The following is a 22,217-nucleotide window of genomic DNA, read 5'->3' as shown; positions in this document are numbered from 1 at the left end:
ATCTTAATCAACAATCTTCCATATAATCTGCATTAGAACAAGCTTTTGTATTGCCAAAATAAGCAGGTGAAATGTGTTCTATGCTTTACCTTATAATGCTTGAGAGTCATGCTGAAACATTTATAGACTCCAACACCAAAAATGTAGAATTACTGATACTGCTTTCAGCATACTGTGAGACAAACAAATGTGAAGATTTTGTTGAAAAATAACTCAGTAAAAATTATTCAGTTTACTTTAGTCTCACTTGTAAAAAACAATTACTGTTGAAATACAAGTTTTTATCTCATTGAAGAATTGTCACCACATGTAAATAAAGTTTAAGGAAGAGCAACTGCCACTGGCAGTGCATTGTTTTCATTTTCCCTGCAAAGTCAAGAGAGAAAACAAACATGCTATGGAGCAGGAATCCAAATCTCAGAGCAAGGAAACAGATGCTTTCTTTTTTTTTTCCTTTTTTTTTTTTGGGGCGGGGGACGGGACAGGGTTGTTAAAAAGAAAAACTAGCCATATTTAAAGAAGCTTATATTAAATTTCTGAAAACCTCAATTAATTCCCCTGCTGCAGTACAGGAGCTCTTTACTATAATTTATTATTTTTCTTTGGATGCCAGGTAACATTGTTCATGCATCTACTTTCAGCCAAATTACTACAGAATAGCTGGAGCTAACTGCCCAGAATACTTTAGCACAACAAACATTTCCAAATGAGCTGCAGGTTCAATTTTAACCATGATGTTCTAGTGTCTCTCAAAGTCTCAGGTTGGAAAGTAAACTATTTAACATTACTATCTCCATTCTATCAGATACGTAAGTGTGCTTTTACTCAGACTTTTAAATTTGCTTGCAGGTCTTTATACTTTTATGTCCTGGGACAATGACATTAATACATTCCTTTCTTTTTATTTTCAGGTAACTTTTTCAGAAACTAAGGTGAACACTCAATCAGAAACCTAGTTTGGCCTAAATGATTAAGCGCTTTGTTTACTATAAATTGCTAATTAGCTTGTGGATAAAATAATCAGGATCTATTAATCTTTATTTTCCAAGGATCTCAATCAACTCTTTGGAATGTTGCACCTTTCTCTGTGCTTTCTTTTACTGTGCTACCAACATTTCAAAGTCATTTTTTTTTATTTCCTACATCCTCAATGAACCTCAAATGTCTAATTTTCAAAAACCTAATACAGCTCTCCTGCATTTTTCTCCTGTCTCAGTTAACAGCCTCATCATCATCTCAATTTATAAAAGTTCTTGCTGACTCACAGAGATGGCTCAAGTCAGTCACAGATACAGACACCGCCTCTGGAGTGTTTTCATGTTTGAGTGATGAAGTCTCCCCCACCCCTCTCCTTTTTTTTAAAAACTCAGATGTGGTATTATCTCCACTACTCTTCTTGCCTGGCACTCCCCTTGGTTAAATTCTGTCTATCCATATAACCAAATTTCTCCCAAATATACCCTTTCCCCAACCTCTCTCTCTTTCTCATGTTCTAAGCTTTTGGTTACATGATAACAGAGGTACCAGAAATCATAATCTGAAGAATTTAAAGGATAAGACTATTTTACTGCTTGTACCTGTTAGTACCCTCTTTTCTCCAACTGCAGGATCCCCTTATTCTCACAGCAAATCAAGGCCTTTTTGATGGTGCTCACTCTTCCCTTATTTCTTGTGGTTGGTTTTGTGAGAAGATCCCAAACTTTCTTCAATCCCCTTGAACCAAGAGATAGATCTTTGTTGCTTGGGAAGCTCCATTTTGCTTTCCCAGACCGTTTCAGCTTATCTGTTTGGTTTACAGGGTTCTCAGTTACAACCTTGTTTCTGAGTAGCAGCCGTGTTAGTCTGTATTCGCAAAAAGAAAAGGAGTACTAGTGGCACCTTAGAGACTAACCAATTTATTTGAGCATAAGCTTTCGTGCATCTGATGAAGTGAGCTGTAGCTCACGAAAGCTTATGCTCAAATAAATTGGTTAGTCTCTAAGGTGCCACTAGTACTCCTAACCTTGTTTCTGGATCTTGCCTGGAAACACTGACAGCTGACGTTCTACTTTACTTTGCTGGAACCTTCTCTCTTCCTGTGGTACCTCATGCAGACTGTGTTAAATGAAAATTCATATCTGTTTTCTGTTTACTGTCAAGCTGCAAGATCTCTTCATAAAGGACCAGAATGGGGTTAGCTACTGCACAGAGGGAGGGACAGGCCATAAGGTGCCACTCTAGGTTTGTGCTATCCATGCAGGCCTATTCATAGCCAAAAATCCTCAAACCCCCCCAAGGACAAAAACTTTGTTGGCCTAGAACCACTACTCAGCCAAGAGATGTGCAGAAGAAATGAATCCAAGAAAGGTCTTATGGGGTGTGAGCAGTGCTCCCCATATTTGTTAAGGAGCTCTAGGAGTCATCTATGAAGCACAATGCCTGCTGGGAAGTAGCAGCTATAATCCATTCCCAGTGCAAGGCAATAGTTATAAGACACAATTCAGCCCTAAACCGAAACATCAGCATACATGTTTTAAAGAGTGAACGGATTTAGCTGCACCCATAAGCTTGTCACTACCCAAATGGTAGTTCCTACGACTCTTTTGCAGGATTCGCTACTGAAAATATCTATATGGTCTGTTTTCTTTAACTAGGATGCAAGACAGCCAATCAAATTTATAAATACATTTGCGTGTAAAAATCTTTTGCCAGCAGAAAAGGAGGGAGTAATAGTGTTAAGATTCTATAAATTATAATCTCTATTTTAGGTACTTCTAAGATGCCTATAAAATTGATATATTCTTAAATGCACATGAAATACTATTTTGCAGCTAGGGAACTATATTACATGAAAAAATATCACGCTAGATTAAGAATATACATTAGTGAGAAATACCTTCTATATTATACCATAATTGTATTACTGCGTTGTCTTTTGCAAACTTTTGCACTTTAATACTACACTTGGGCCAAATAGATTAAATAATAAAATGTCTGTAAAGTAGTATAAAACTTGTAAAACTACGTACAACTATCACTTCTAGAAGTGCATCACATGAGGTCACTGAAAGTTCTGATCCAGACCATTTGGCGGTGAGAAGAAACTTCAGATGCGGTTAGTCCACCCCGCCCTTTATTGCCTAGCAACACTACCATTTGCAGTGTCTTGGCATTTTGGGGACAGTGGGGATGCAAAAAGCCAAGTCTCAATTTCAGCAGAAGGCCTGCATAGGAAAGCTTGTACATGTCCATTCCCTTATTATGCTGCTTCTAGACAGAGCTCTTAGTCTCTCACCTTGAAGATCAGCAATGTTTACCACATAAATTAATAACGTTAAAACGGTTACTCTGACCATTTGTGAACACAGTTAACCTTTTTTTAAATTTTGAAAAATACATTTAAAAACACAACAAAATTAAAAAGTAAACATGCAAACTTTAAAAACCATATTTGTTTTTCGTTCCCAACCTGCATGGGGTTAATCTTCACTGAACATTCGAAGCACTCCACACATTCTCTGAACTCTTTGTTGCGAAGATAGAGGAGACCCTTGGAGCGCTGGGCCCGGGCACTGCGATGCTTAGATAACTCCCAAGCCTTGTCATAGTACTGGTGATCTTTAAGAACATCACCCAGCAAGCAATATAATCCTGGTGTTTCCTTTTTTTCTAGCTCTCGCCTCAAGACTTCTTCCGCCTATTATAAAAATAAAAAGGAAATGAGCCCCTTAATAGGAGAATCCATGGTCAATCTAACCACATATTACCATTGTCTCTCAGATTTTACACTTTAGCAGTTCCTTACATAATCTAAGAAAAGTCAAGAAATCTGAAAAACAAAACAGTATCTTGAACAAAGTCTGTGTCAGAGATAAATCCTTGAAAAAAAAAAAAAAGTTCCATAAATTCTTTTACATCTTGTAAAGCCCAAAGACTAACATTTAAGTACTGTTGTTAAAATTCTGTTCATGTCTGCATGAACCTTAAGGCATGATTTACTTATGTTAAATACGAAAGCCATATTCATTTTTATTGCAACTCTAGTGCAGTAAAAAGGAGTCATTTCAGAGATCAATTTTTTTCAAACTGATTTTCATGGAAGTCAAGGTGAAATGTAAACTCTTACATTTTCCAGCAGAGGACTATTTGGAGATAAAGCAGAGGACTACGTGAAAAGGAGAATTTTTCTCCAGTAAAATTTTGAAATATGGTACAACCTGGGAGCACCTCAGTGTCAAAATGGGATTAACCTTTACCTCTTTGTACTGGGGAAAGTGTCAGTACGTTAAAGCTGCAAATAGCTGTTCCCCATTTCATGCCTCAACTGTATCTTTTGCCCAACAAGCAAATACAAACTCTGGAAATCCAATCTGTATCTCTTACATGGTAGTGCACTGCCGCTACAATTAGGCTACTGACAGGTCCTGCCTGCTCTTTTATTCTTCTTTGTTTGAATCACCTCATTAGGTATCCTCAATGCTTATTCCATTTCCTGATCTCTAATTTGCCCCTTCTGGAGGCAATGCTTCCAACATGTTTTATGTTACCTCTCTCTTTACTCCCTCTTGGCTGTGGCTGCTACTGTTCTACAAAATGTACAAATAAAAGCTATATTTTCATCTAAATGTAGGAGATAAAAATATACTCAGACATAAGTAAGCATTTAAAAACCAAGCTTCAGAGGATTTGCAGGCTTTTGGAAGAGAGGATACATGCTGGAGTTCCCACAAGACCTGTTAAAATTGACTGCCTACAATACCCTTTATAACTCTGTCTTACTTTCCTCAGTGCCAGGTTACAGTCTCTCCCTAACCTCAAAGTTTCAGAAAGATACTTTCCCCTCCTTAGTCTCACCAATAAATAAATAGGTAGTGGTCTATCATCAGTGGTCCAAAGTGAATTTCCCCCCACCCAAATATAACCTCAACACATAACACACACAGATATTAGCAGCATCATTCAGAATTCAACTCAGTGTATGCTCTCTATTTGAAAGGATCAGTTTGAACCATATGAGATTATGGCTTAGTCCAATAAATCCTGCCACAGAGCCAAGGTTGAGCAGTTTATTATTAATCACATTCCCCTGCAGTATGTCACTCACTCTACCTAAGGCAACTGCACTGTTGATCTTCATGTGGGAATGATTCTTCCCTCTTCTGTTCTAATGAAAGCTATTTTCCTTCCCCACACTTGCATAATCTCTAGGGAATTCAGTCAGAAAAAATGGCCAATGTGTGTGCAGTCTTCTACTGCCCCTCCCTCAATTTTGGGCATACAGGTTAATTTTGGACTATTAATAAAGTTCAAAGAGCCCATTCAGAAATCTTCAGAAAGAAAGAGCCCTTTCAAGGGTTTCACTTTGTTGTGAATTTTTTCATCTCTAATATATTAAGACATTCTTGCTGCCATCTATGGTAAGTGAAGATTTAGCAGAAACATAACAGTCTACAAATACTGGAAGGGCATAAACAAAGAAGGGAGAGGAATTGTTTAGGATTGTATGGGAACATAATTGGAAAATATGGTACCAAATTAAGAAGCAGAAAATTGTAGGCTGAGTCTCAGGAAAAATTTCTGACCAGTAAGAGTTCTTAAGCAGTGGAATAGTTTTCCAAAGGAAGCTGTGAAATCTCTATTACTTGAGACATTTATTATTAGACTGGGCAAAGCATGAGAAAAATATACCTTCATAAAAAACCCTAAGCTGGCAGAGGGAAAGACTAGATAACAAATAATTTTTCCTCACATCTCTAACTTCTCTGACTGTGATTAAATTAATAAATATTGACAGCTGATCTCAAAGATGATTAATTGTTCTAGAACAGAGAGAACCACACAATTAAAATAGGTTTCAGAGTAGCAGCCGTGTTAGTCTGTATTCGCAAAAAGAAAAGGAGTACTAGTGGCATCTTAGAGACTAACCAATTCTGCTGTGAACAGCAGCTATGAGGTGAAAAGGGCATTGCATGCTGCTCCTTTCCCTCATCCTGTGTAAGTCACTCCCAAACCCAGGTCTCTGTATGGTAGTGCCTAGTACTGTTACACACTACACAAACAGCCCAGCCATTCACTAATTACATTTTACATTTAAGTGCGCAAAAACAGTATGTTTTGGCCTGAATTTGCAGGGATTCATTGCCAATATAAATATTCCAGCTTGGAGATAAAACATAATAATTAAATATACAATACTTTGTCTGTTCACCTCCCATATATATTATGCAGTTGGTTTTTCATCCTCTCTTTGTTCCTCCAATCTTCACAGGACTTATCACAAAGTCACAAAATTATCTGGATTTTTAAAAATGATTAGTTTGTTGGCTCATACAAATCTGGATAATGCTTCAAATCAAGATTTCCCATTATGCTGTGCATTTTTGTTAAGAGCAAAATTACTCTTGTAATCTTGTAGCAGATATAAACTGGTATCCTGCTCTTTGATGGGAATTCTGGTTCTGTAGAAAGAAAAATATTGGAAGCAAAATCCTTCATGTGGATCTGAGTGGTGATCTTCTCTTGGTAAGACCATAATTTAGATAAATGAAGTGTAATCGCTATGTGAGAGATTCATTTCATAATTCTTAATCATTAAATACATTTTTAATGACTTGAAATGTTACATAATTAGCAATGAAATCAAAATAAAATGAACTTTTGAAAAATATATTTTGAGCATGTTCCCAAACTATAGAACAAGCTACTTTTCTTAATCTTCACAAAACTTCTTAAAATTAACTTTATAAAAAAGATAAATTTAACATGGTAAATCAAATCTTGTTTAAATCAGCAATATTTATGAAACTGTAATTTTAGTTTTGTTACAATTAAATGGTTTGGACAGGCGTGTCTAAGCTGAACTGGAATGAAAGCAAGAGCTCAGTTCACTAGACACTTATTTAAAACATGAAGAAAGACAATGCACGTAATGGGCCGATGGGTGGGCAGCAGAGGTGACACAAACGGCCACTGCCTGGAGCCTGCCCGCACTCACTAACCACCGCAGAGCGCAGCCAGTGCCGGCTGGAAATGGGACGGGGGCGAGGCCCTGCTGGCCGAGAGCCAGCACGCAGTGGGGGCTGTGCTGATGGACCAGCACGGGGAGCGGCCCGGGTGGGTGTGGGAGACCCAAAATACAGTCTACTAGAGAGGTAGTATGACAGAGTGGGTTGAGCATGAGAGTGGGAGAGGGAAACTCCCAAATTCTAATTCCTGTTTTGGAACTGACTCATTGCAGTCTTTGTCTCAGTTTCCTCTTCTACATATAGGGAATACTTATTTCTCTACAAGCCTGTTGTAAAGTTTAATGGCAGTAGTTACATTTTCAAAGCATCATGTAAAATATTAATTTAGTAATTTATATACTAGTTTGATCTTGCCTTGAAGAAGCTTTTCCTGATATTCATCTAAATTGTCCTGTCTTTCCCCTTCCCATGTTCCTGTGCTGCACAGCACTTCATGATACTCCTTTTCTGCCACAAATTGCACAGGCAGTATTGTAGGCATGTTGGTCCCAGCTTACACCAGGGCACATCAACTCAAAGTGGCACCGGACCCTGCCAGAACAACAGTTACAAAACCTGTAGACATTTCTCTACTGCTGTGATAATCAACACTCCCCACAACACACCTTTCAAGATCCATGGACCCTATGCATGCCTATCACAATATGTGGAATTCCTTATCCAGTGCATTAAGGCCCCAACAACAACTAAATGGGTAAAACAAGACAATCACTGCGCTCTTGGAATGAACTCACACAGAAAAATAATAAAAGACAAAAACATCATCTGAAGGTGAACACTTTTCAGAAAGCGACCACTCTCTATATCTGACCTCTCAATCCTCATTCTTAGAGGAAACCTGCACAACACCTTCAAAAGATGAGCCTGAGAGCTTAAATTCATAACTTTGCTAGACATTAAAAATCATGGACTGAATAGACACATTGGATTTATGGTTTATTACAACAATCTGTAACCCACTAATAACCCCTCCCAGCTCCCTTCCCCCCATGACTGAAGAAGTGTTAATGGGCCACTACACCTTCAATGATCTCTTGAAATGTGTTATCTTCTAAAAAAAAAACTGTTCCACCTAGTACTGAGTTGTGACACACTGAGTACATTTCCCAGACTTGAAAAAGAGCTCTGTATAAGTGCAAAAGCTAGTCTCCGTCACCAACAGAAGCTGGTCCAATAAAAGATATTGCCTCACCCACCTTGTCTCTGTAATGCATAGACAGTCAGAATAAGAGGGTGAAACAGGCTTCCCAGCTCTTCCTATTGTTGTTCCCCTGCATGAAGTAACATTTGTAATGTTTTGTGGTTTTGCATTCATAGACTTCTCCTGTGGTGACAAGGACGATCGCTGACATATGGATTGCTGCCTCTGCAGCTGCAAAGCTGGGCTCTGTTCCTGGCTTTTCCCACCCGAGGAAGAAGGGGAAGCAGTGTTCTAGGGCTCCTGCACATGAGGGAGTCCCCACCCCATTCCAGGAGCTTTCTTTCCAGGAGCTCCTCCTCTCTCCACATTCTTGCTGTCTCTCTAACACGGCAAGTGGTCAGGAGGGCCAAACCCCATGCAGGCTCCCCACAACTATGTCCCCAAATAGCTCTGTCCTAGGGGGAGCAATTCCCCTCCTCCAAAGCAGTGTCCATCTCACAAGCATCTACTGCCTTGTTACACTGGCACTCCTCAAGGTGGAAATTCACAGGCAAGTCAAAGGCTGGGGAAGGTGGGTGAGGAGCGGGGCTGGAACTATCCCCAAGTTAGGGTAAGGAACAAGTTCCCACCAAGCCTCCACAATGATGGAGGGAAGGGTGTCTTGTCCCTGAAGATGTCTTAAGAACCAAGCTAGCAGCCCTCTCCTCTGATGTCTCGCCTGACCCTAGTAAACCACAGTGGGTTCAATGGCTTGAACTAATGCAGGAGAAGCTGAGGAGGGAGCTCTGCTCCTAACAGCCCTTCATTTACACCTTTGACACATACCAAGCAGCATGGAGGGGGCAAAGCAGAGAGGAAGTAGTGGGTGTAGGTCTATTTGCCAGCTGGCAAAACATGCAGTTCTCTGGCTGAAGGTGAAGTGTGTGCACAGGGCAGGTGCTGGAGGCTAGGGGCCATTACTGAAAGGCTGGGTGATATTTTTAAACCGGATGCCTTATTCAAGGTTTCAAGATCAAGGGACCATCTTAGCTTCTATAGCCATTGCCCTCTCCTCCAAATTTATGCTCCCAGTAACATTTCCATTTGGTACAAATGCCCCTCTTTAGTTTTCAGTAGTATTGACAGGCTCAGGACCCTTTCCTCAGCCTACTTTTTTACCACATCCATGAAGACTGGTGTCTGCTCTTCAATAGGTCTATTGGAGGAATGCAACAAGTGAAAAAATTGGAATGACAAGGTCAGTAACTAACACCACACTGTGTGTTCACAACTTAAATTGCTCTTTTTGTATAAGTGTTCTGTTTTGCTCCTTGCTTGGCACTGTGTTGCTCTTTTGCTGGCTCACTTTATGATACCAGATTCCACTAATTATATTCATATTATGAAATAAATAAGTAGAGTCATATCCAATAATCATACAAAAATCCAGAAAACAGTTTACTAAACTTTAGTAACCTCTTGCTCTTAGCAAGTTTTATGCGGCTATATGCACTCTCCCAGTTATCATTGAGGCTTTTCTCAAGTATATTGGATCTAATACATGAATCTAATATATGCTGCAGTACTAATTGTAGCACTACTTTACCTCTTCACTTCTGTATCTGCATTGTTGATGTTTGTAACTTTTTTGTCAACCAAGAATTCAAAAGTAGAAATAAAGAGCATGATATGACTCTAGGGCTTAATATTCCCCCCTTAATATTCTTCAGTGTTTGACCATTTTGTAAGTTTTTTCAGCTTTTCATTACACTCATTTTAAAATAGCAATCCTGAGAATCAGGTACAAAGCCTTGTCTAACACAGCTTGCTCTGAGGCTGCTCCATCCACTGACAATATTTCGCACTAGCAGATTCTCATGCATTTCCACACGTCTAGTTACAGTGTCTTTTTAATAGGAATATTTCACATTAATAATGCTCTCTTGATAATGAGCACAAATATACTCACTCCTTGTCTTACAGCTAAATCTTTTTTTGTCGGTTTGCTCTAGATCTAACCTTGTTTTCAGTACTGTTGCTACATAGCACTTACATGGTGTTTTGTATTTTCAAAGTGCTGTACAAACATCAATTCTGAAAGCAGTTTCCTGTGTCAGATACTCTGCCTGAATGCCATTTTCATAACTCCCTATGGGCAGTTGGTGCATTTAACTAGAACAGAATGTGTTTCCAGGAAATGGAAAATATTTACCTCTATTTCTCTACTGTACTGAAAGAGTCCTTAGAGTAGCACAGTATCCCCAAGGCAGGCATAATGTGACATGGCATTTGGCAGTGAAACACAGATCTGTCAGTTTATAATTACCAAGATCTAGATATTGGCCTAGTATAATTGGAAAAAGTTACATAAGGCATTAAAAGAAATTCTAGGTTATTTGTTTTAATTGACAAGTTACAATTCTATATAAAAAGACTACAAACTGCCTCTGCAACCTTAACTCAATGTAAGCCCAGTCTTTCCATGTATGGCTTTAAATAGGTTCTCCATGTATCAGTAGATCTGAGTAAGGTGGCCAAGAGACTAAAGAGGAAAAACTTTCACCTTTCAGAAAGTTACGTGCTACTGAAAACAGGGTTTTTACCATGGATCTTATTTTATCAATCTTCCCACCTGGACATATTAGCATAATCAGAACACATTTAAAGGTATAAGCAAACAGGTAACATATCCAGTAAGCATTTTCTTAAATTCCTTTCATCAATGCTTTAGCACCAGTGCATTTTCATTGGTGTGAGCAACAGGTAGGGCTAATACAGACTAGCCACCAGCAGCTTTATACTACTGTGTCATCAGCATACGGGGTTAGATGACAGCAGTAAATGTCAACTGGCTGGCCTACCCTAGTGCTCCCACTGCTGGTCACAAGTGCTAGTGCAATGGAGGGAGAAGTTCAGAGAAACCTCAGCAGAGAAACAACCAAGCAGGGAGAGTTAAAGTGGAACTTTCAATCTTAAAAACTGCATTTCCCGACTTGAGTATTTGATTTATCTTAATGATTCTTAAAACTATGCCTTTTAAAAACAAAACGTACAGCATATGTCTGTTTGAGCTACCGTTAAATGAGAACTAAAGTTAAGTGGGAATTATAACTGGATTACCTATTTTCACACAGTCAGAACTCTTGTCCAGGCCCTCAGCATCTCCCCATTTTGATTATTTGAACCTCCTAATCTGTAACACTCACATTGTACCCCACCATATAAAACAGTCTTCATTGTCCTTAGCCAGGACCACATCACCCTTCTCTCTCTCTCACACACAATCAGTCACGCTATCAAGTTCAAACTTCTTGCTCTCACCTCCAAAGCCACTTCTCACTCACGCATTCCTCTCCCAACATGTCCCCAACCACAGGTCCTTCTCAGTTCTACCAATGATACTAAACTCATTTGCTGCTTGTCCTCTTTCCCCACAAATATTTTCTTCACACACTTCTCCTTGTGTATGGACACTGACCGTGGGCTGACCTGTACTACCCTCTCCCAGTTCAAATACCTTCGCCAGACCCACTTCTGCCGTGACACCTACAATAAATCAGCCATTGTTTGAATTGCTAAATAGAAAAAAGTTGGGTGAGTTCATATCTATTTGTACTAATACATAACAGCTCTGTGTGTATCTGCATGTGTGTACATGTATACAGTGCGTAGCACAACAAGATTTCTAGGTGCTACTGTAATATAAATAACAAAATCCAAGAAACTCAGCTCAGAAACAAGACTCTCTCACCTTCCCATGCTGTCCTGCTCTTTCATAGCAGATTACTACAGCTTCCCACATTTCCAGCTTCTCAAAGATCTGGAGAGCTGAACTTGTGCACCCCAGTTCAAAGAGTAAGCTTGCAAGTTGGTGCTGAAAGTCAAAAATAATAGAGAAAAGTTAAATGCATGTTCATTATCATTTTTAAAAAAGATGTTACAGGCATTTCTGGCCTTAACAGGAAACACAAAAAATACAAGAAACATTTCTCATGAGATGTGTAGCCAAATTTTGAAGACTAATGGGGTTGGGATAAAGTTTGGATAACTTCTGGGTGATTAATCCCAATCAAGCATCTGAATTTTGCTCATCACTGACAAATCATCCTAATAAAAATTCCTTTGTATTGTTTCAAATATATTTAAAGTAAACTTGTCCACACAATGTAACAATCTCCATAAATAATTTTTGATGTGAAAAAATAGGAAAAATTTAGAGCTCCTTCCAGAAGGCATATCAGTCCAGTTTGAGCAGCCATACAGATCTGACTTAAAGGAAAGACAAAGATTTGAGAGCAGACGCATTGCAATACAATATTTATTTAACTTTTAAAAATAAGTAATTCCATTTTAAACTAACCTATTAAGCTGTGTTTTCTAGACTTTGAAGTTTTTTGTTTTTTTAAAAAAGAGATTAATATAGCAATATCCCCTTCAGTTTTAAAGAAATTATAAACTTGCTTACCACATATAAAATACATAATTTTATTTGTAGAAATATATAGAAATTTACTAAGTAAGGCCCCAATCCTGCAATGAGATAATGAAGGCAACCCCCCTAAGCTCATTCGGAGATCAAATTGATTTAATGGAGCTCTATGCAGGTACAAGCATCCACATGTGAGCATCTCACTACAGAATTGGGATCTATAGCCTCTGCAATTTGATATGTATTCATACACGTTATCACTACCATACAACACCATCTTATTACAGCAATAGTACCCAGAAGTCACCTACTACAGGACAGGCTCAATAAGGAAAATAACAAAACACCACTGGCCATCACATTCAGCCCCCAGCTAAAACCTTTCTAGCACATCAACAGACTAAAACCCATCCTGGAAAACGATCCCCCACTCTCACAGGCCTTGGGAAGCAGGTCAATCCTCGCTTACAGACAGCCAACCCCTCCAACCTGAAGCAAATACTCACCAGCAACTACAAACCACACCACAGAAACACTAACCCAGGAACCAATCCCCGTTGCCTTCTCTATCTCCATATCTACTCTAGCGACAACATCATAGGACCCAACCACACCATCAGGGGCTCATTCACCTGCACATCTACTAATGTGATATATGCCATCATGTGCCAGCAATGCCCCTCTGCCATGTACATTGGCCAAACCAGACAGTCTCTACGTAGCAGGATAAATGGACACGCATCAGACATCAGGAATAGTAACATACAAAAGCCAGTAGGAGAACACTTCAATCTCCCTGGACATTCAACAACAGATTTAAAAGTAGCCATTATTCAACAAAAACACACTTCAAAGAGAAACTGCAGATCTACAATTCATTTGCAAACTTAACACCATCAATTTGGGCTTGAATAGGGACTGGGAGCGGCTGGCTCACTACCAAAGCAATTTTCCCTCTCTTGGTATTAACACCACCTCATCAATTATTGGGAGTGGACCACATCCACCCTGATTGAATTGGCCTTCAGCACTGGTTCTCCACTTGTAATGTAACTCCCCTCTCTTCATGTGCCAATATATATTTATGCCTGTACCTGTAATTTTCACTCCATGCATCTGAAGTGGGTTTTTTACCCACAAAAGCTTATGCCCAAATAAAGCTGTTAGTCTTTAAAGTGCCACTGGACTCCTCGTTGTTTTTGTGGATACAGACTAACAAGGCTACCCCTCTGATACTGCGTTAAATATACCACCAGATAAGACTATGCACAGTCTGACATCTTTCAAATAGCATGACCTTCCACTTAAAATTAAAACGTAGCTGGAAAAAAATGCCCTCTTCATCCTACAAAAAAAGAAGCTGCATGACTAGAAAATAAGAGTGCTTCAGCTTTGGTATTCCTCTTGTGGGATGAGGTATCAGATTCCACAGGGGAAAAGAGGGAATTATTAAGAAAATCCATCACATAGTGGAGGAGGGGAAGTGGGCACTAAAGGGACTGATGGGGGAGTGGGCCTGGATCAAAGTGAAAGGCCAACATCTAGGAGGCAGAACCTTATTGAGGTATAGGAGGACTTCAGGCTTATGTGGAAAATGGAAACAAACAGGGTTATCTCACCCACTGACCCAGAGTACTCTGGCCATGACCCACTTCCTATAAGACTTGGTCTACCTCATTAATGAGTAGATGGAGAAACAGGAAGCAGACCCCTAAGAATGGCAACGCTTTTCATTTATGGTATTTTGGTAACTGTAGAACACACTAACTCTATTTGTTCCATTTTCTTTTGAAGAATTCTTATTCTGTTTTCCATTAAAGCAAAAAACGAGAAGACCATGTAGAAAAGCTGTTTTGCAAGCAAACACCTCTAAGCAAGCAGTCAATTCTGTGTATGATAGAAATGTATATAAAAAAGCTGCACATGTTCTAGAATTTGATTTCTTTTTTTCTTTCTTTCTTTTTTAAATCTACATATTCCTATATTGTTAGGTTCATCCAGTTTTTTCAACAAGTTTTCCAATTTATACATGGTAACATGCAGCAGACAGTGGGTTTCCACTGCAGCTTCTAGGACATGGTGCTTCACAAAATAGCACACAATATCAAAAATAATTTGAACATGTTTCAGAGTGGTAGCCATGTTAGTCTATATCAGTAAAAACAACGAGGAGTCCTTGTAGCACCTTAGAGACTAACAAATTTATTTGGGCATAAGAACCCACCTCATTAGATGCATGGAGTGGAAAATACAGTAGTAGGTATATATATTATATATAAAATTATATATATATACACACACACAGAGTACATGAAAAGATGGGAGTTGCCTTACCAAGTGGGGGGGTCAGTCTAACGAGACAATTCAATTAACAGTAGAATACTAAGGGAGGAAAAATTACTTTTGTAGTGGTAATGATGGTGGCCCATTTCAAAATGTTGACAAGAAGGTATGAGTAACTGTAGGGGGAAATTAGTATGGTAAAATCAGTTTTTGTAATGACTCATCCACTCCCAGTCTTTATTTAGGCCTAATTTGATGGTGTTCAGTTTGCAAATTAATTCCAGTTCTGCAGTTTCACATTGGAGTCTGTTTTTGAAGGTTTTTTGTTGAAGAATTACCACTTTTAAGTCTGTTATTGAGTGACCAGGGAGGCTGAAGTATTCTCCTACTGGTTTTTGAATGTTATAATTCCTGATGTCAGATTTGTGTCCATTTATTCTTTTGCATAGAGACGGTCTGGTTTGGCCAATGTACATGGCAGAGGGGCATTGCTGGCACATAACACACTGGTATCACATCTGAACATGGTATCTAGAGTAAATGTCATACTGGTAGTTTGTACCTCTATGGCCCAGTGTGGAAGCACCTGACAACTGTAGAAAATCTTCATTCGTTCAGATACCAATGGTTTCTTGTCTTCAAACTGATCTACAAGTGCCTACAAGTACAAAGCATATTCAATTATTATTTATTTACATTTATTTAAGTATAAAAAGGTGCCTGAGACTGTAGGTGCCCTTAATATAAGCTACAAGACAGCAGCTATAACAGTATTAGGTATTCAAGTGTAACTTATCAGATGCTATAATGAGATAAAAATAGACATTTTTATCAGAGAGATAGGCTACACTTACACACAAGACAATTAATCAAATTTAAACCCTCCATTATATACTAAAACATACATAAAATCAAACTTCCAAGAGCATACAAACCTTATAAAAAACAATAGAACCTTACATTGCATAAAGCAAGAACAAGAAAGAATCAAATTTCTAATTCCCACCCAAACAATTTAGCAATTTAAAAAACCCAAACAATAAAAACCCTATCATTATACATATGTTGAGTAAATGGTGCTATGCAAGAATATTTGACAAAAGATGACAGGAGTTAAGGTGACTTCAGCGTATATATTTCAGTGCTTTGTTAACTTTTTCTTAGAGAGAGAGAGAGAGAGAGAGAGAGAGAGAGAGAACACTGAATTACCTTAAGTCTGAAGTTTGTTGGGAAAAAAACACACCCAAGTAAAGCCCACTGTTCTCCAAGTCGTACTTTCATAACCAGACCTCTAACATAGAATACACTGCTCTCATTGGGAAGACAATTCGATTCATGTTTTTCTTCAGGACAAATGTGAATTTATGAAAAATAAATTTATGTTCTTGCCTCCCATCTATCTCTGTAAATTAGTTTTGCACAGTAAACCTGTCTCAAGTCAACATCTAGAAATTCAACAGAGCTAGCAGGATGATAAGAAAAAAGTGTGAATTATTTACAACTAGAAAGTAGATTTGGAATTTTAAAAAAAGAATCTCCTTCAGATGGATGTACCAATAAATCCACATATCTAAAATGGAAGTGCATGTAAGGCCAGAGATAGGTTACTTGCTTTTACATAATTAATCTGACCATCAAATCTCATATTGAACTCAGCCACTGAAAGCAGAACCCTAAAAGGGGTCCTCTTGCCACTACGTACGCACAGCTCAGCACAGAGACAAATTAGAGACATGTCTGGTCCTTTTCTCCCTCAATTCTTGTCCACTAGGGCAGAAAATACAAAGACTCCAAAGAAGTGGAGAAATTAGGTTGTGATCTGTGGAGGCAATACATTTTGAAAACTCTAGTTACTGATTTACTAACCTAGCTCAAGAATGTCAAAAATAGGTGCCTAATGTTAGCAATGTCAGTGATATGACTTTAAAATTATTGAGCAACTTGGAAATATCAGTGACTTCCAGCAGTGCTGAAACAAATTTTATAGGGGGGTGCTGAGAGCCATTGAACCAAACTGTAAACCCTGTATATAATGGAAACCACTTCAAGCCAGGGGTGCAGCAGCATCCCTAGTTCCTGCACCTATGGTGACTTTAGCGGATGCGGATGGGTGCTTTGCACTTTTGAAAATCAAGCCAGTGATTTATAAGCCTGACTGTGGATTACAAGCCTAACTTTAAACACCTATTTTTTAAAATCTTGGCCTTTGTTTAAATTCTCTCCCATGAAATTGTTTCTATGGAGCCCTAGTCTCAGAGATTAACCAGAATCTAACTCCAGGTGCCTGGCTGAGGTGTATTTACGGCATCTTCCATCAAACCAGAAAGAAACAGACTAGTAATGTCAAATTCTTATGCATAGTTCTATATAGTCCAAGGAGGGATTCAAACCATCTTTTAATGTGCCATGCAAAACAAGAAGATTTAGATAAAGAGAATAATTGGCCACGGTCTATAGTTGCAAACTGTATTCTGACATGACTGAGAAGAGTAGGCTACACTTTTTTTATACACATTCCATTAAAGCAGAAGATAACAGTAAAACTGTCCAGTTCATTAGGTGTGTGTCATTTATTTTACAAGAGCTGTGCAGGAACCAGAATTCCTGTTTGGTGGGAAATTCTGTGATTTTTCAGGTTTGGTTTTGTTCCGAATTGAAAAAAAAAAAATTCAAAATATTCTGGAAAAGATTAGTTTTGGGTCAAGTGCTCCATTTCATTAAAATCTAAATGTTTTGTTCCAATTTAGACTTTTGTTTTATATATTATAATTTATAATATAATTTCAAAATTTATTTTATGTTAAGTCATATTGAAACAAAAACATGGAAGCATTCCTTTACAACCATAGCAAAATGCTTTATTTATTTTTAAAATGTAATTTTATTGAAATTGATATGGATTCCTGCAGAAAGCTTTAATTTTGAAGCAATGGCATTTTCTGGAAGCAAAAGGATTCATCAGAAAATGCCCAGCTAACTCCATCTTCTACACTGGACGCTTGGAAACAGCTTAATGTAAATAAAATGCTGCATTAGAATATGGCTATTTATAAATAAAAAAGGACTCCCCGCCCCCATCCAACAGAAATTAATGACTGTACTCTGTCTGCAGTTCCAAACTACTACACATGAAAGTATCTGAAGATTAAAAGCTCCCTGGATATGAAAAAATGCAACAGACCACAGCAGCTCTTATAATTCATAGATTTAAGTGCTCCCAAGTATGTTTTAAGAACAGGGAGCTGTTATGGTTGAGTATGCCAATGATCTGTGGATAACAGATCATTGGGATTGTATTGAACTGTTTTTCTAACTGATGCTTGAAAATTTAAAATGTGGCTAGTGTGTAGGGAGAGAGAATCCTACCCTTACTCCATAGCTGAAAATCAACCACACAACTATAAATCCATAAAATTTACAAAGTCAACAAAACTAATGAGCAACTCTCTCTCTCTCTCTCTCTCTCACACACACACACACCCCCTGCTGCCCCCCACTCCAAAAAAACCCTTCCCACTTAATCACTGCCTTCGGGAAAAGCCTGTGTAAACAGAAAGGTTTTGCAACATACCCAAATGTTGAAGTCCCTCTTGACAATTTGTCTTGCTGACTAACACCAAACTGGACAGTTAATAGGGAATCTGGGTACAGTGAGCCAGTTTCTATTCCATATTCCTGGGGGAATTCTATGCCACTGCACATGCACAGAATTTATGTCCCCTGCAGAAAAATGACTTTGTGATGAGGAAGCAAAGGGAAGCCACAAGAGTGGTCATGTGACCTCTGGACCAGATCCTTTTCATCATTACTACCACCTAGCCATTTATTCACCATTTTGTAGTTCTGCATTTGATTTTTTCTTCCTAAGTGTAGTACTTTGCACTTGTCTTTACTGAATTTTATCTTGTTGGTTTCAGACCAATTCTTTAATTTGTCAAGGTCTTTTTAAATTCTAATGTCCTCCGAAGTGTTTGCAAGCCCTCCCACCTTGGTTTATGAACCATTCAATCAGGTGTTCTTAACAAGAGCCACTTGATTATTCAAATAGAACACTTCAATAACTACATTAAGGCTGCAAAGGGCACTGCCACCTCATCTCTAGAATTTGGTGTCATTATCCTCTCAAAATATGATCTAGTCGCAGCTTCCTTAGTTTCACCCAGATGGAAACAACAGGACAGTCTCCTTCAGCAAGATTCCAAATGAGAACAGAAACAGTTCATTCATGCAAAATCTTAATTCTGCCCCTTTGAGCATTTGTTTTATGACTTAATTTCACTTTAACATAATGTTTTTCAAATAATGTGAAACATACTATTTTTTCCCAGTTGTGCATTTAAGTTCTTTTAACTGTTTTTGCATTTATTTTTTTCATACATAGATCATTTAAAATTGGCCAAACCAATTCCCAAATTTGCCACCAAAAATCACTTTTAGTTAGGTCTCAATGCTTGGAAACAAAGTCTGGAAAGAAACCTTTATAAAAAGTCAGTAGTTTAATGTTCCTCTTAAAACAATGTGAACAAAAAACAACGTGCATATTTTACATATGTTTCTAATAAATTATTCTGTTTCATAGTAGAACTTACCTTGAAACAATGGTGAAAGACTCTGATCTCTTTCATACGTTAACGTACTAGTCAGGCAAATCCTGTGTCACAACTATGGCTCTGAGTGAACATCTTTAAGCACAAGTAGTCTTTCAAGTCAGTGGAATTATAAGTTTAAAGTTATGTATATGTTTAAATTTGAGCATGTGTCAGCAGAGAACATAGTACATTCTCCCCATCATTCCTTTCTCTCAGTCCATACCTGCTCTTTGCACTCAACCAGTATAGTGTCTTTCTGGGCATATTAGGCACTCAGAAGTGCTGCGGCATATTTCACTGCAACTTTCTGCCGCCTCTGTTGTCAATGCTGATAGAGTATTAGTGATAGGAAAAGACTGTTAAGCACTACCAGAGGAAGTATCAGCAGGACTGAGAGAAAGCTTAGGACAAGGACATTTATGAGGTGGGCTGAAGAAGGTCAAACCCAAGAGAAGTAGTCAGCCCTTTCTCTTCTCTCTGGACTTACAAGAATGATAATATGGGCTTCTTAAGGCCAGCCTTAGGTATATGTGATATTGCTCTAGGGGTTAGCCAGCTTATCTAGCTCTACAAAGGCTTAGCATCACCCTAAACAGAATCTGGGATATTTCCCCATCTCTGTTTATATGTAGGGTGATTCCAACATTTGCAAATTCAATGCCTCGAAGTTTCCACTGATATCTCCTTTAAGACCCTGGGCAAAGAATTATTGTATCAAGGGCTGTATCTATATTTTGGACAGGAAGGAGAAACTAGATGGTAATCTGTAGTACAGATCTGACTGATCTTATACCAGATACCATTTATTGCTTTGCACTGCAACCTTTTTCCCAAGTCAGGCATTACAATAAAGAGATATGCTGAAAAAATTATGTCAAAAACTTGGGCTAAAGGCACAACAGCTGCATTCTTTGAGAGACTGAGTTCATCCTCAAAGACACAAACACAATGACATGGCCAAATCAATCTTTTTTAAAAATAATTTTTAAGTACCGTGCTTCATTGTTTAACATGTATCCCATTTGAATAAAGTCATGTCTCCTTATGATCCTTTTCACCTGTTACTGTGTTTACACTGTCCAGAAGGGAACATTCAGAAGGAATCATCTTGCAATTTTTCTATTACTATATGGTTTAAGTCTAACTAACCTTATGTACCTGCAGTTCATTTAACTAACGCATGGTATGTTTATGAAGAATACATCAAAATATCAATGCATTCATTATGTAAGCTATTACAAGAAAAAGCCTCATCTCAACTTGATTTCATAAAATTAAGATTCTGCACTGATAAATGCTTGTGAGATTGCAAAATAGCTTTTATAATTTAAAAATACACACATTAGAAAACCCTAGCAATTTGATTATTACATTAAAAAAAGACAACTCAATTCAACAAGCAATTAAAAAAGAAAACAAAGGATATCAGTGAAAAGTGTCTAAGACATGGTTATCAGTCACAAATAGTTGTTCATTTCCTGATTCTCTCTCTTTGTACGTAGAGATTTTGTTGTTAACAGTACCCTATTTCTTTACAGAGGTAAAAATCTAGAAAATGAATGAAATGTTCCATCTTCCAGTATTTCAATTAGACTTTTGACCTACCACACGCACTGAAATTGGAGGACGGCTTCATGTTACCAATATGATTACTTTTTTCTGAAGAGCCCACAAAGAGGAGAAAACATTTACATCTACTCTTTTATCTAACTAGTCAATCTGAGTACAAGCTTCCTAACCACAGACATTCAATTAAACTAAGCTTTAACAATAACAGTTGCTTTTTGTGATGACAAGTGTCAGAAGATGGTGGGAATGTATTTGACAAAAAAATGCTCTTTTGTATCTGCATTTTTACTCTCCTCAATCAATTACAAATTATAACACATATTTTGTTAATTTGACTTGGGGAGGTCTCAGTGGGGGCAGAACAGGACAAACAAGTTCAGTCTCTCTAGTCCCGCATTTGATTAAACTGTTTCAGAATAGTCAGATTCTTACTATTTTTCCTCTTTACAACACTTCTTTCTTTCCCAAACTTAACTGCCCTAACACACATGAAAACCTGAGTGATATATAGTTAACTTTCGTTGAGAAACTACTTGGCAGAAAACACTCTTCCAATGGCTGAGTCTGACCTAGGAAACACAATATATGGTAATGTAATGGCACCCTTCCAGCTTGAAAAATGGTTGTGTAAGCACCAAAACCGTTTAATTATTGTGTCGTGCTACAGCATCATGAGTGACTGAAGAGTCCAATTCTTGAGTTCAAGTACTTGCCATATAGTTAATACAGGTGTAAAGAACAGGGCCATAAGATGAAGCCAGCACACTATTAGCACGTGAGACCTGCTCTGCTTTCCTCTTTGCTTTCTTCATTTTTTCCCCTCTCTCAACCACCTCTCCTCTGCCTCTGGATCCCTGGTGCAGAGCAGCCCTCCAGCATAGACTGTTAGCTGCATCTTCCCAGCTAGCGGTGTCAATGTTGACAGATTTGAGGCCTTGTCTACGCTGATGATATAAGTCGATTTAAGTTATGCTAGTTAAGTTACGTAACTTAAGTTGACATAACTTACTTTGACTTAGCGCGGTGTCTACATTGCGCTGTGTCAACGGGAGAAACTCTGTAAACTTAGCTTCCGCCTGTCGTTGAGGTGGAGTACTGAAGTCGATGGGGAGCGATCTCCCATGGACTTATCGTGCTTTCACCAGACCTGCTAAATTGACGCCACTACAGCAAGTGCAGAGGCGCCAATTTAGCACCACACTGAAGACAAGCCCTGACTTCCT

At 38.3% G+C, this 22,217-nt stretch overlaps 1 protein-coding gene across 2 annotated transcripts in view; it reads right to left on the bottom strand.

Moving 5' to 3' along the window:
- Positions 1–22,217, bottom strand: part of TTC27 (tetratricopeptide repeat domain 27) — a 185,134-nt gene that overhangs the window by 45,308 nt on the left and 117,609 nt on the right. For both annotated transcript variants that reach the window (XM_073338420.1, XM_073338421.1), the window contains 3 exons: positions 15,399–15,494; positions 11,876–11,998; positions 3,449–3,676 (listed from right to left, as the gene is read on the bottom strand). In XM_073338420.1, the coding sequence (XP_073194521.1) occupies positions 3,449–3,676; positions 11,876–11,998; positions 15,399–15,494 (447 nt within the window). The remainder of the gene's footprint in view (positions 1–3,448; positions 3,677–11,875; positions 11,999–15,398; positions 15,495–22,217) is intronic.

The sequence above is a fragment of the Lepidochelys kempii genome, chromosome 3 (assembly GCF_965140265.1).
Source record: "Lepidochelys kempii isolate rLepKem1 chromosome 3, rLepKem1.hap2, whole genome shotgun sequence".
Classification (NCBI taxonomy): Eukaryota; Metazoa; Chordata; order Testudines; family Cheloniidae; genus Lepidochelys; species Lepidochelys kempii.
This window is presented reverse-complemented; position numbering and strand designations above follow the sequence as displayed.